The 12,910-nt window shown below is 39.6% G+C and overlaps 1 protein-coding gene across 1 annotated transcript in view; it reads right to left on the bottom strand.

The window, feature by feature from the left end:
• AR (androgen receptor) overlaps window positions 1-12,910 on the bottom strand; it is a 230,683-nt gene that overhangs the window by 15,092 nt on the left and 202,681 nt on the right. The window contains exon 4 of the mRNA XM_027765989.1: window positions 6,952-7,239. Within this exon, the coding sequence (XP_027621790.1) occupies window positions 6,952-7,239 (288 nt within the window). The remainder of the gene's footprint in view (window positions 1-6,951; window positions 7,240-12,910) is intronic.

Here is a 12,910-nt window from a genome sequence, read left to right on the forward strand (position 1 = left end):
CTTTCAATAGCAAGTTCAGCTGGTATATACATATCTGTGAATACATGTCTGACTTTAGGTGTGAACCTCTCAGTAGAATGAATATACTATAAAGTAGCACCTAGCTGATGCTATATAGCTTATGCAGTCATTAAATATGTATTTCTAAATATGTTTTTTAATTCCAAGGAAAGCAGTTTTAGTTTTAATAAATCAAAATCAAATAAATGCTAAGAGAGCTTTGCTTAAACTTAAAGTCAGGAAACAAGTTAGGAATCTGTTCAAATAGTAGGTACACAAACCTATCGGCAGCTCAATACAAGACACAAATCCTTAAATCTGGAAAACAAAGCCTAGAAGAAAATCAGCAATGTTTTAGTCAAACATCCTAAGATTCTATTTCACCAGTTCAGTCTCATGTACTTAATATATATTCTGTTGTGGTACTATCTTTCCAGTTAAATTCTGGGATATGATATTCAACTCTAGACTTGTCTCTACAATTAAGTTGGTAATTTTCTTAGTTGTTTTTGAACTCTTATTTCTGTGTGTTTGTATTTAGTTTTCCTGGTATAGCACTCCCTTGAGAACTTGGAGATCTGGTCCAGTGTTGGTAAATTCTTTCAAGTTTTGTTTATTTGAGAATGTCCTTGTCTTTTCTTCCTATATGAAGGATAATCTTGCCAGGTACGGTATTCTTGGTTGACATTACTTTTCCCTTAACACTTTGAATATATTTTCCCATTCTTTCCTTGCTCACATTGTTTCCAATGAGAGGTCCACTGTTAGCCTGCTGTGATATCCTTTGTAGGTAAATTGATGTTTCTTTCTTGACAATCTTAGTATCTCGTCTTTATCTATGATTTTGGTTAATCTGGCTATAATGTGTCTTAGAGATCTCCTTGGGTTGATTCTATTTGGGGTCCTTTGTATTTTTTTGGACTGGATCTTTGAATGCCTCTCTAGGTTTGAAAAGTTTTCTTCCAGGATTTCATGGAATAGATCATCAATGCCCTGGTTAGTCTCTTCGCCTTCTGGGATACCAATTATCTGACTATTTGGACGTTTGATGGTATCTAGTATTTCTCGTATATTATTCTCATTTTTTGGGAACAATTTTCTCAGTCTTCATGGTGCATTTGTCTAATCTACTGATCCTATCTTGTACATCTGAGATTCGATTTTCCTAGAATGTATTTCTTCTTCCTTGGTTTCTACCTGGTAAACACCTATTCATGTTTTAAATCTTCACTCAGTGGCTATTACTCCTGTGAAGCTTTTACCAACTTGAATTCAACTAGAACACTTAATAATTCTTCTTTTACCTTCTCACTTCACTTTGTGTAGGCCTGCACAGCTATAGCACTCATTACACAGCATTGCAATTTATCTATGTACATGTCTGCTTCTTCCACAAAACCTGGAGCTGCTTGAAGACAAGCATTAGATCTTATTCATCTTCGCCTCCCTAGTACATAAAACAGTCCAGGTATTTGAGTGGGCACTTGAGAAGTATTATATTTTCTCTTTTTTTTTAAGTTTTTTTTTTCTGTAGGGCATATGCTCTCACTGGAGAGAGACAGAGAGAAACAGTGAGAGGGAAAGTGAAAAAAATCACTCCCCAAGAGGGATGGCCATACTATAATCCCTTGTCTTGCATTCTCTTCTGGGATTTTTGGGCATGCACATACATGTGCCAAGTGTGTGTGCATGCCCAAGCAAGCTGCTAGGTCTGGTACATGAACTGTAGTTGACCATGTGGGAGTTCAACATATTAGCACCATGTCACCTATTGGCCCTGAACATGAGAAATACTATTTTAACAAATGAGCTAAAACCCCTCAACTCCTCCTCCATTTTGTGAAACAGATATTAGATGATCTTCAATTATTTCCTTCTAGCTCAGAGAACAGAGGCTCCTAGATGCTACCTCTGTAATTACACATAAGCAGAACAGATATGATTATATTCTCCTGCAGGTTTCTAAATAAGTGAGTGCTTAAAGTTATAAGACAGCATTCAGAGATCATCCCTACCAGCACCCTCTTTCTCTTCTCCCACCCCCACCCCCCACCAGTTCAGAATTATCTGAACCTTTGTTTTGCTATATACCTCATTAGGAATGCTTCCTCAAATTTAGATAAAACTTCTCACTTTTCTGTTGATGACCTCATTAATGATCACAATAAACCCAGGGGTGATGAGACACTTATTTGATCAACAAAGAACATGAGAGCCAGTGAGGTTAACTGACTTGACCAAGGTCATATAGTTTATATGTAATCTAAATAGGACTAGAATAAAATTTTTCTGATTCTTTTCTCCAGTGTTTTTCCCCCTCCACTGTTGACGGTCACAGTTCAGGAAATACCACGGTCACCAGCTTTCCTCAGCCACAGGTTCAGTTCTGAAGTCTACACTATTCATACATATTGTTCTACTTTGTTGGTTCCTACCTGCCCATTTCCCTTTTCTTTTTGTTTAGGGATTCTACAGTCCCTTCTAGCACCCTTTTGTCTGCAGTCTTCATTTTCAGACTTGTGCCTCCCACCATACTTATAAAAACAACTTGTGTACTGACAAGCTTACAGGTAGGCCAGAGCTTCAGATTCCAGAGTATTTTTTGCCTGAAGCCCTTTTGTAGCACAAAATGCCTGAGACTGACCTTTCAAGTAGAAAACAAGAAGCAGGGTCCAAATGTGTAACACTCAAGGTATCTTGGAGAAGAGGCTTGAGAGCCTGAACCCTGGATCTCTGTGGCAGGAGGAACTTGCGAATAAGAAAAGCCTCAGCCAATGATTCTTGAGCTTCTAGTAGAGTATGTAAATGTGAGGAAGGAGGATTAAACTACACAGGTATCAAGGAAATTGTCCATACTGATGCTGTTTTTCTTCTCTGAGATACCAAAGAACTAACGAAGAGGGGAATATAGGGAAAACTTAGTTTGATTGTAATACTAATTAATGGTCCTTAGGGAGAGCTGCTCAGCACTCAAATCTAAAGACTGCACACATCAGCAAGTGGAGAACTAGTTTTCCTTTAGGTCTAATATGAATACAATACTTAACTCTCTAATGCCCAGACTGTGAAGTAGCCTGCCCCAGTATCATGACTATCAAGTGATAACCAGTAGCTTCAGCCCTAAAGATTTCCTTAAGCATGCATTCCTTCAACACCTATAGATCACTATGTTAGGCTGTTTTGGAAAAATAGTCATTCTCAGATTTTGAAAGATGCCAAACAGGTTAGGGAGCAAAGGGAGTTTTTCTGAAATTTTAAGTGTTTTCTAATTAGAATCCAATCAATTTTGAGAGACCAGCAGATGGCATAATGGTTATGTTGCTGGACTCCCACAGGGTTGACTGTGGTTCAAATCCTAGACCTGGCAGCTTCAAACTCACACTGGGCGTGTGTGCATGCATGCTTAAAATCACGAGAGGAGACTGTAGGAGAAGAGGTTGCGGTGTGGCCATTCCCTCTGGGTGCTGATTTCTCGCTTTCTGTCTCTCTGTCGAGTGTACACGCTCTACAGCAAAATCTCTCAAAAAATCTAATCAAAGTAATTTTTTAGCAATCCACACTGTAAATATGTAGTCTTATGTTTACTCTGGGAGAACAAGCTCAAGCAAAATGCATTTCAGAAATCTTTGCTGGTCCAGTGCACCTGCCAGCTAAGGTCTTCAAAACAGACAGTTCCACCTTAGAGTCCATGCATGTGCGACTAGGCCAGGCTAATAACAGCTTAAACTGAGCTTAGTGAAAGCAGCAACTTAGGACTCAATCCTCAATAACAAGCCATCATTTACAGAAAACTATATTTTGGCTACTGTAGTAGGTGCTTTTTATATATAATCCCTATGTTGATAGCAATTTGCAAGGTAGCAGTTGTTCTACCATCTTCACAAGTGAGGAAAACAAGAACAAAGAAGATGTGACTTGCTCAAGGTCACATAACTGATGCATAGCTAGGATTCTAAACCAGATACATCTGATTCTGCATATACTATATATACGTACACAATCTACTTACCCACCTCAAAATAATAGTTACCATTTATTAATGTGCCAGGTATTATACTAGGTAATGTGAACCTGAGAAAACTTGCAACAAAATTTATTTAACTAGGTGTCTAGCACAATGCCTCATAGAAGACAGAAACTCAACTTGTTTGATGAGCAAATTATTTGAACTATCAGGTGATTATTGATTTTAAGACAAACAGTTTGTATGAATGTGTTAAATGACTTCTTTTGAAGCTATTCTTTTAAATGACTCAGGGTCCAAGATCCTTTATGCTGGCATAATATATGGTTAACTAATATTGCCTTGAAGACTTGTTAATGTAAGAAAAAGGCTTCTAATATGGAGGGGGAGTGTGGCCAAGGAAAGCCAGTGATGCTCAGTCATACAAATTCTGGACTAGGTTTACTATCAAGACCACCACATTAGAAATCAGAGGGCCTGAGCTCAAGTCCTGGGGTCATTTACTAAGCGAACAAATGGACCAGGTTAGTAAATCTCTGTAAGGCTTGATTTTTAAAATGGAAATAAGGATCTCTATGATTCATAAGACTATTGTGAGGATTGGTAAGATCAGATATAGATATAGATATATAGATATAGATATACATGCACACACACACAAAGGCTCTGTATCTTATAAAATGTTATGAGACAAATGTTAGAAAACTACTTGGGAAGATGAAACTTTGAATGTCTTTCAGAAATATAACATCAAGATATACAGCTAAATAAGTGAGCAACGTTAAAGCATATCTCTTTTTTCTTTTCTGTATTTTTCTTTCTTCCTATGCGAACCCTCTGTTGTGACACAGTGCATATCCAACCAGAGTCTTTGGGCCTCATTTTCAGTGATCTTATTGGCTAGTCCACCACAGCTTCCCAGGCTGGGAAGGTGTTAGTGGTGATCGAGTGGCTGTGACTGGGACCTGTGAATTTGAAATAGGGGCTTAAGGGACACCATGAAATGTCTTTAAAAGCAGAAAATCCATCCAAGAGGCCTTTGATGAGGCTGTGGCTCCTCACTGTAAAGCCCAGGGTTACAGAACTTCAGAGTACTACAGACTACAGGTGGGGCATAGTGAGAAGGGGAGTTGGAATTAAGAAAGGACTTAAATTTTGGCCTTGCTATTTTCGAGCTGTGTAACTATAGGCCAATCACATCAGTCCTCAGAGCCTCAGTATATTTGCATGTAAAATAGGTAAAAGAGGATTAAATCAGGTATGAATATGAATCTGCTCTATTCATTGTAAATTTCCATCTGAATGGCAGTTATTATTGGAAGGTAGGTTAATTTTTGGCTCCATGAAAGGAGGTTTGGTTGTTGATATTTCAAAAGAATCTTTGTTTTTCTTGAGATTTTTGCTACAGGGTGTGGGCACTCACCCCAGAGACAGAGAGACAGAAAGTGAAAAATCACCCCCCAGGGGGATGGCCATACTGCAATTTCTTCTCCATTCTCCTCTCTGGATTTTGGGTATGCACACACACACACACACACACACACACACACACACCTGGCATGAATGTCAAACTGCCTGGTCTGGGACTCAAACTTGGTCGACCATGTGAGTACAGTGCCTTAGCCACTATACCACCTGGTAGTCCCTCAAAAGAATTTTTGAATCATATAATCTCAGGATTAGGCCAAACTTTAAAGAATGTATGCTTCACTGGTTTTAAAACTGTTTCCTGGAGCCCTAAGATTCTGCACAAGTGACCTGGGGCTTTGCTGGTGAGGTAAAGGAGAGGCTGAACTGGTGAGGTCCAAGCTACAGACTGGTTTTAAATAAACCATTTCCCCTTGCTTGTATCTGTGTACAATGGTTTTGAGAAAAAGTGTTTGACTGCTAACGGAAAAATTATGAATATTTGGATAGAAGCTCTATAAGGCTTCCTTTAGGTGTAGTATTTTATTAATTTTTAATAGATCTTTTTCTTAGTGTATATGCACTCATCAGAGAGAGAGTGACAGAGACAGAGGGAAAGTGAAAAATCACCTCCAGAGGGGATGGCCATACTGCAGTCCCTTCTCCTCTGTTCTCCTCCTGGGATCTTGAGAATGCACACACACACATGCCCAGCATGATTTTCAAATCACTGGGTCAGAGACTCAAACCACAGTTGTCCATGTGGGAGTCCAGTGACATTACCACTACACTATCTGCTGGGCCTAAGGTATAATATTTTAATAATCAGACTTGTTTAAACAACAGATGTCCTAAGGAGAAAGTGAGTTCCCATCACTGGAGGTATCTAAGCAAAAGTTAGACAAAGAGTTGGTAGTTCTTCCAGTATCACCTGAGTTTTTCTCCTGCTGATTTCTAAGGCAGTTTAAAGAAGACTAAAGGTCCTTGAAGCAAAATTGAGAAGTATCAATTTGTTCCAAACAGCCCTTTTCACTCTACACAGATAGAGAAACTTAGGCCCAAAAGAGAGAAAGGTCATGTAATGAGTTAACAAGAGAGTTAAGACTAAAACTCCAATGTTTTGATTCCCAGTCTCATATTCTTTCTACTATTAATATATCATATTGTGAGCATCCCCACAGTATAGCTTCTGAAAGTGACACTGAAAGCATAATATCAGTCAGGCTCAAGATTATTTGGGGGGTGTGCCTGTATGTGTAGCTATAGAAGAGTATCATAAGGTGTATGTGTGCATGTCTATGTGATTTGTGATTATGGGGCAATTTGTGATCCATGTCTGGTTTGAATGTGAAAACATGACTGCTATGCATCAGCGTGAGCCATATGGGACACTTTTCCCTTGCTTTCTGATTCTCTATTTTCTTATACTTAAAGTAAGGATTATGTCATTATCTCCCACAGAGGGTTATGGTGAGGACTGCATGAGTTAATGGACAGGGAGGTACCAGAGATGGTGTCAGGTCCACTGGAGTAGTCACTATAAGCTCCCTGATTCCATGTCCCCTTTTCTTTTTCCTTACCAGGTAAGGCCTTTGCCCACTTGACCACATGTACAAGCTGCCTCTCCCCCAATTCATTGAGGCTAGAGAGCAAGGCTGCAAAGGAGTCAGGCTGGTTGTTGTCATGTCCAGCACACACCACGCCTGGCTCAATGGCTTCCAGGACATTCAGGAAGATGGGCTGACACTCATAGCCTTCAATGTGTGACACCATAAGCTTCTGGGTTGACTCCTCAGTGGGGCTGGTGGCACTGGAAGCCTCCCCTTCCTCTTGTAGTTTCAGATTACCAAGTTTCTTCAACTTCCGGGCTGTTGAGAAGGAAGAGAAACTTGAATTTATCACCAGTGATCAAAACACACAGCACAGCTACCCTGTTAGAAAAACTGACTGAGCTAGGGATCAGCAGTTAGTGTAATGGCTATGTTGTTGGACTCCCATATAGTTGGCCGCGGTTCAAGTCCCAGACCCGGTGGTTTAAACTCACACTGGGTGCGTGTGCGTGTGTGCCCAAGATCCTGAGAGGAGAATGAAGGAGAAGGGATTGCGGTGTGGCCATCCTCCCTGGGGGGTGATTTCTGGCTTTCTGTCTCTCTGTCTGTCTTTCTGATGAGTGCACACACTCTATAACAAAAACCTCTCCAAAAAAACAAAAAGAGAAAGAAAAAGAAAAAAGAAAGGAAAACTGAAAATAAGCATGAATTGCTTGGTCAAATACTCAAAATGTCTTAAGAACAAGTGTTCGTTTGATATTGGTTGAATGAATGATTCATCATTTCAAATTCCTGCTAAATCAAAACTTTCATATCTTATTTTCTCCTTTGATCCTCAGGCAAAGCCTGCCTAGCATATGTTTAGATTTGGTGCTGTCTGAACACAACCTTCAGTATTCATAAATGAGACATTTGATTAACTCATTTTCTAATGTATTCATGATCATTTATTCATTCAACAGAAATAAATTTTTAGACCTTTGCTTCTGGGTTACAGGAACTACACAAGCCCTGCTCTAGTCTGGTGAAAAAAAAAAAAGTAAATGCCCACAAACAATTCTTGAAAATGTCAGACTGCTAAATGCTACAATGGAGACATCAACAAAAGAGGAAAACAATAATCTCTTGCATAGTTGAGGTTTGGAAATGCTTTCCATAGCGGGTGAACTTTCACTTACAGCTGGAAGACTGATAAGGATTTCGCCAGGCAGAGATGGGAGAAAAGAGCATAAACAAAAGCACTGAGGAGGATCTAGGGGAACAACTAGAGGCCAGTGTGGATGGGGTATATATTGCATATATGGGAAGAGTGGCTATTTACAAGGTTAAAAACAAAGATGGGGCCTGATTTTCAAGGGGTATGTACATCACATTAAGAATTTTGAAATTTATTTTGTAAATTATAGGTAAATACTATTGTAAATGAAGGGAGTGATGTACATGTGTTTATAAAGTCCAGCAGACTTCAGTTGAAGAAGGACTAGATTTGCATTTTGGGTCCCTAGGTATACCAAAAAGTACACCAACATGGATTTTAGTTCTCCCTCAACACACATTTTGATAGCTAAAGCTCTCTGACGATGAAGAAGCTTCCAGACACTCATGTCACAAGATGATCACAGACTAAATACATAATGGTTAAGACTATGAGCATTAGCAGGTGATGGGGTTTCTAAAATAAGCCTTGAAGGTGCTTCTAACCTCAGGTTACCAAATTCTATCATCTCACTTTGAGCTCAATGAATGGGAATTTTCTGGTATTCTATTTCCTATTAAGCACTATAACTTTAGACATTGTCAGAATTAAACCTATAGTTGAATATGCATTGTAACACATGTACTAATTTTCTCCTTTAGAAAAAAGGTCAGGGGAAAATGAAGGGCTGAAATCCCCAGCAGAATCAAAGTAATAACAGACTGCCTCTGCTTCCTTATCTGTCTGTAAAATGGGAACCATGCCAGGAGCCAGCCAGTAGAAAGGATGATAGAAATAACATTATTTCAGGTCAGCAGGTAGCGTGGAGGTTAAGGTGCTGGATCCTACAAGGCTGTGTGGTTTGAGTCCTGGATCTGACAACCTGAAAATCACACCAGGTGGGAACCAGCAGTTAGCGTGATGGCTATGTCGCTGGACTCCCACGTGGTCGACCGCGGTTCGTGTCCCGGACCCGGTGGCTTAAAACTCACGCCGGGCACGTGTGCGTGCGTGCCCAAGATCCCGAGAGAATGGAGGAGAAGGGATTGCGGCGTGACCATCCCCCCTGGGGGGTGATTTCTCGCTTTCTGTCTCTATGTCTCTCTCTGTCTGTCTGGCGAGCGCACGCGCCCTACAGTGAAAAATCTCTCCAAAAAAAAAAAAATCACACCAGGTGTGCAGGTGTGCATGCACAAAATCCTGAGAGGTGACTTGAGAAGAAGGGTTTGCTGAAGATATTTTGATCAACTGGACTGGGGATAAATGTTCACATATTGAAATGTTCACTTTGTAAGCTAAATAATGTGATTTAATGTATAAAAAGAATTGAAAAATAAATAAATAAAAGAAACATTATGGCATAAAGAAAAAAAAAGAAGAAAAAGAAGAGTTCGGGACATGGCCATCTTCCCTGGAGGGTGATTTTCCACTTTTCCTCTCTCTCTCCCTCTATCTCTTGCTGTCTTTATCTCTCTGGTGGGTACACATATATTCTAGCAAATTTAAAATAATAATAATAATAATAAATAAGATTAAGTAATTCTTTTTAAGAAAGAAGAACTATCCTCCCCATATGTTCACACACACAAATGAAAGATCTGTGAGCATGCTGATGTCTACTTTGTACTGTTTTCTTGCCCCTCTATTTCCCCCCTAATTTCCTTTCCTATTCTTTTTCCCTCTCCCACTTCCCCTAGCATTTGTATAAAGAGAAATATGAATGATTGAAAAGGTCATGAATTCCGATGTCTAACATAAGCAGTTGCACCAGGGTGAAACTTAAACCACTTTATTTCTAATGCCTTCAAAATAATAATAAATTAAAAAGGTATGAAGCAAATATAAAAATTACTGCTCAATTTAAAAGGATAAATATTAGATCATCAGGAAAGTCATGATTTTTTTCTGTTTTTCCTATGCAAACATGCATCATGATTTTCCCGACGACCCAATATAACAAAACCTACTGTTCATATTTTTCTGGTTCCTGCAGAAAAAGATATTTGAAACCAAATTCCAGTTCTAATTAGAAAAATAAATCCTGCAATGTGAACTCCAACCATAGTTTCATTCAGTAAATTAATATAAGAACAAATCACGTGTTCAGATCGACAATTAGGTTAGAGAACAGGAAAATGGAAGGGTTGATGGTGCAAGAGGAGCACAGAGAAGAACTCAGAGGAAAATAACAAGGAAGCCTGGGAAATTAAACCTGAGTACAAGACGACCTTGTCTGACAATCATTTTTGCAAGGATTGGGCACAGTGGATAATGAAGAGATATGCACACCCACTATCAACTCCTAACTCCTACCAAGCGCACAGGCTAAGAGGTTATCGTCTGTGCCAAGCCCATCTTCTTCCAGAGCTAGATTCCTGGCTCCCACAGTATCTCAACATCTGGTGAACCCATTGCTGCATGAGTTCTTGTACACAGCTCCACAAACTAGCAGATCTGCTCTCCAAGTGGAGTTCCTACTGGCAGACACTACCTTCTCCATTAGTAGCAATTTCTGGCCTTGAGATCAGAAGTTGGAAGACCATGTAGTCTCCCTTCCAACCTGGGACAGAGAGATGTAATTAGCCCTCGATTAAGAAAATAAGGGTAACTACTTTTTTTTTTAGGACATCCTATCTTCCTCACTTCAAAAACACATTACATCATTTAATTCCCCAGTGATCTCAGTTGGTTAGTGATATTTCTTATCCTTGTTTTACAAATAACTAAACTGAAGTAACACAGCTATCAAGAAAGGAAACCCAACAATCTGAATCTTCTTTGCTAACTATAAATCCCATGCTCTCTTTACTATATTATGCTGCCTCCCCCAAAATTTGAAGGCCTGAACCCTAATTTTAGCCTAAAAGCAGAACTGAAGAGTGGGGCTAGAGTTATATCCTCCCTGCCTCACATATTCACCTTTGATTCTAATCTTCAGTAACTAGCATCAAATCCAGAAGGTAAAAGATAACAAGTTATGAGAATACTCCAGTCATCTGCCAAAACTGGGAAGAGATAACAAGGAATGAGAATACTCCAGTCATCTGCCAAAACTGGAAACAGATTTGGGGCATTATAGTGGTTTAAAGATTCACAGCATGAAAAAAAAATGAAAGGTTTTTAAAAATCATCTTATCCAGGGGTCACAGTTTCAAATACAACTGGGGCCTAGACAAGTAATATAGTCAGATGTGTGAATTTGTATGTTTCATGGTAGATTCTAAATGAGAAACAGATGCAATTAGCCTGTAACTTTTCTAACCCTATGACTTTTCTGTGTGTAAGAATGGTTAACACTTGAATGAAATCCTTACATCCTTCCTGTTTCTGTTTTCTCTCTCTCTCTCTCTCTCTCTTTCTCTCCCCTTTCACACACACACACACACACACACACACTACACACACCTTGAAGGCATTAATATGCTATTGGGCAATCAAAAAAGTCACGATGCATTTTTGCATAGAAAAATGTATCATGACTTTTCTGACAGCCTAATATTTTTTAATTTTCCTGAAACTCGTATATTCCAAAATTGAAGCCTGTCCTCAGTCATAATTTGAGTATTTATGACATCAGTCCAAGTTTTCAAGTCAAAGATGAAAAGGGGGAACCCAGAGGGTGCAAGGTTCCCTAGTGGCAGAGCTGAGATTTTCCAAATCCAGTATTCCTTATGTCACACTAGCTCTCTTTTTTTTTTTTACCAACTCATTTCTGCTCTCAGTACATGCCTCTCTGAGTGCCTCTTGGATTTACACTGTCCAAACAATACCTATAGTCACATGTAACTGTTTACATTTAAATTAATTAAGCAGAAAGAAAATTAAGAATATAATTCATCAATCTATTTACATTTCCAATGTTCTAAAGCCACATGTAGTTAGTGGCTAAAATACTAGACAACATAGATGGAGCCATGAATACAGATTGTTCTCTGGGGCAGCTGTCCCATGTGACACATCCTACTAAAGTTCCTGATGAAAAAGAAATAATCCAAATGCATTATATTCTGGTGAATACCTGAGCTTTTCAAAAAGGTGGAGGGACACACGGAACAACTGGTGCCAGTGCTACCTCTATAATCTGTCACCTCAACTTGCTCATCAAACTCAGATCTCAGTGGAGTGATGTGTTGTGGACCTAAGCAAATTCATTTTGAGTAGGATCAATATCTGCAGAGACTATAGGGAGAATCTGTAAAGGTGAAAGAATCACTCTCTCTCTGCTTAGTGCCAATGAGATCCTGGCTGGTATTTTCACAACCCTCTTCTCTACACCTGTAAGGCATCTACCTGAGAAAGAGATGTCACATTCCCACTTGCCTCCAGAACCCAGATAATGCACTGTCCCTGTTACCACAGTGGCCCAAGCTGCACCAGGTGTTCTTGCCTCTCTGTCTGAAGAGGATGACTGTACTGAACGTAATTGAAATCAGATTCCATTCATTCTGCCAGGGGATTCTCTGTTCTCTCTCAGCAGCAGAGGCCAGCATGTTGCTAGACGACTTGGAATGCTGGACAATGAGGCCTGCTAGTCTCAGCTGTTACTCAATGCCCAAGGCCTTGTTTTCTTCCATGAAGGCCATCCCCACATCTCTCCTGCTCCCTGCACCTGAGCCCCAGAGTAAAATCTAACTCTCCTGTGAGGCACAGGCCAGACAGACACTGTGTCAAGACATAGACTCATTTACTTTCTGAAATCAAATGGTGAAGCCAGTGAAAAGGGGGCAGTAAAGATGGCTAGTTTAAATAGTGTATAAGTTTCTCTGTATCTCTTCACTGTCATTTAGTCTTGGA

This window comes from Tupaia chinensis, unplaced genomic scaffold (genome assembly GCF_000334495.1).
Source record: "Tupaia chinensis unplaced genomic scaffold, TupChi_1.0 Scaffold140102_1, whole genome shotgun sequence".
Lineage (NCBI taxonomy): Eukaryota > Metazoa > Chordata > Mammalia > Scandentia > Tupaiidae > Tupaia > Tupaia belangeri.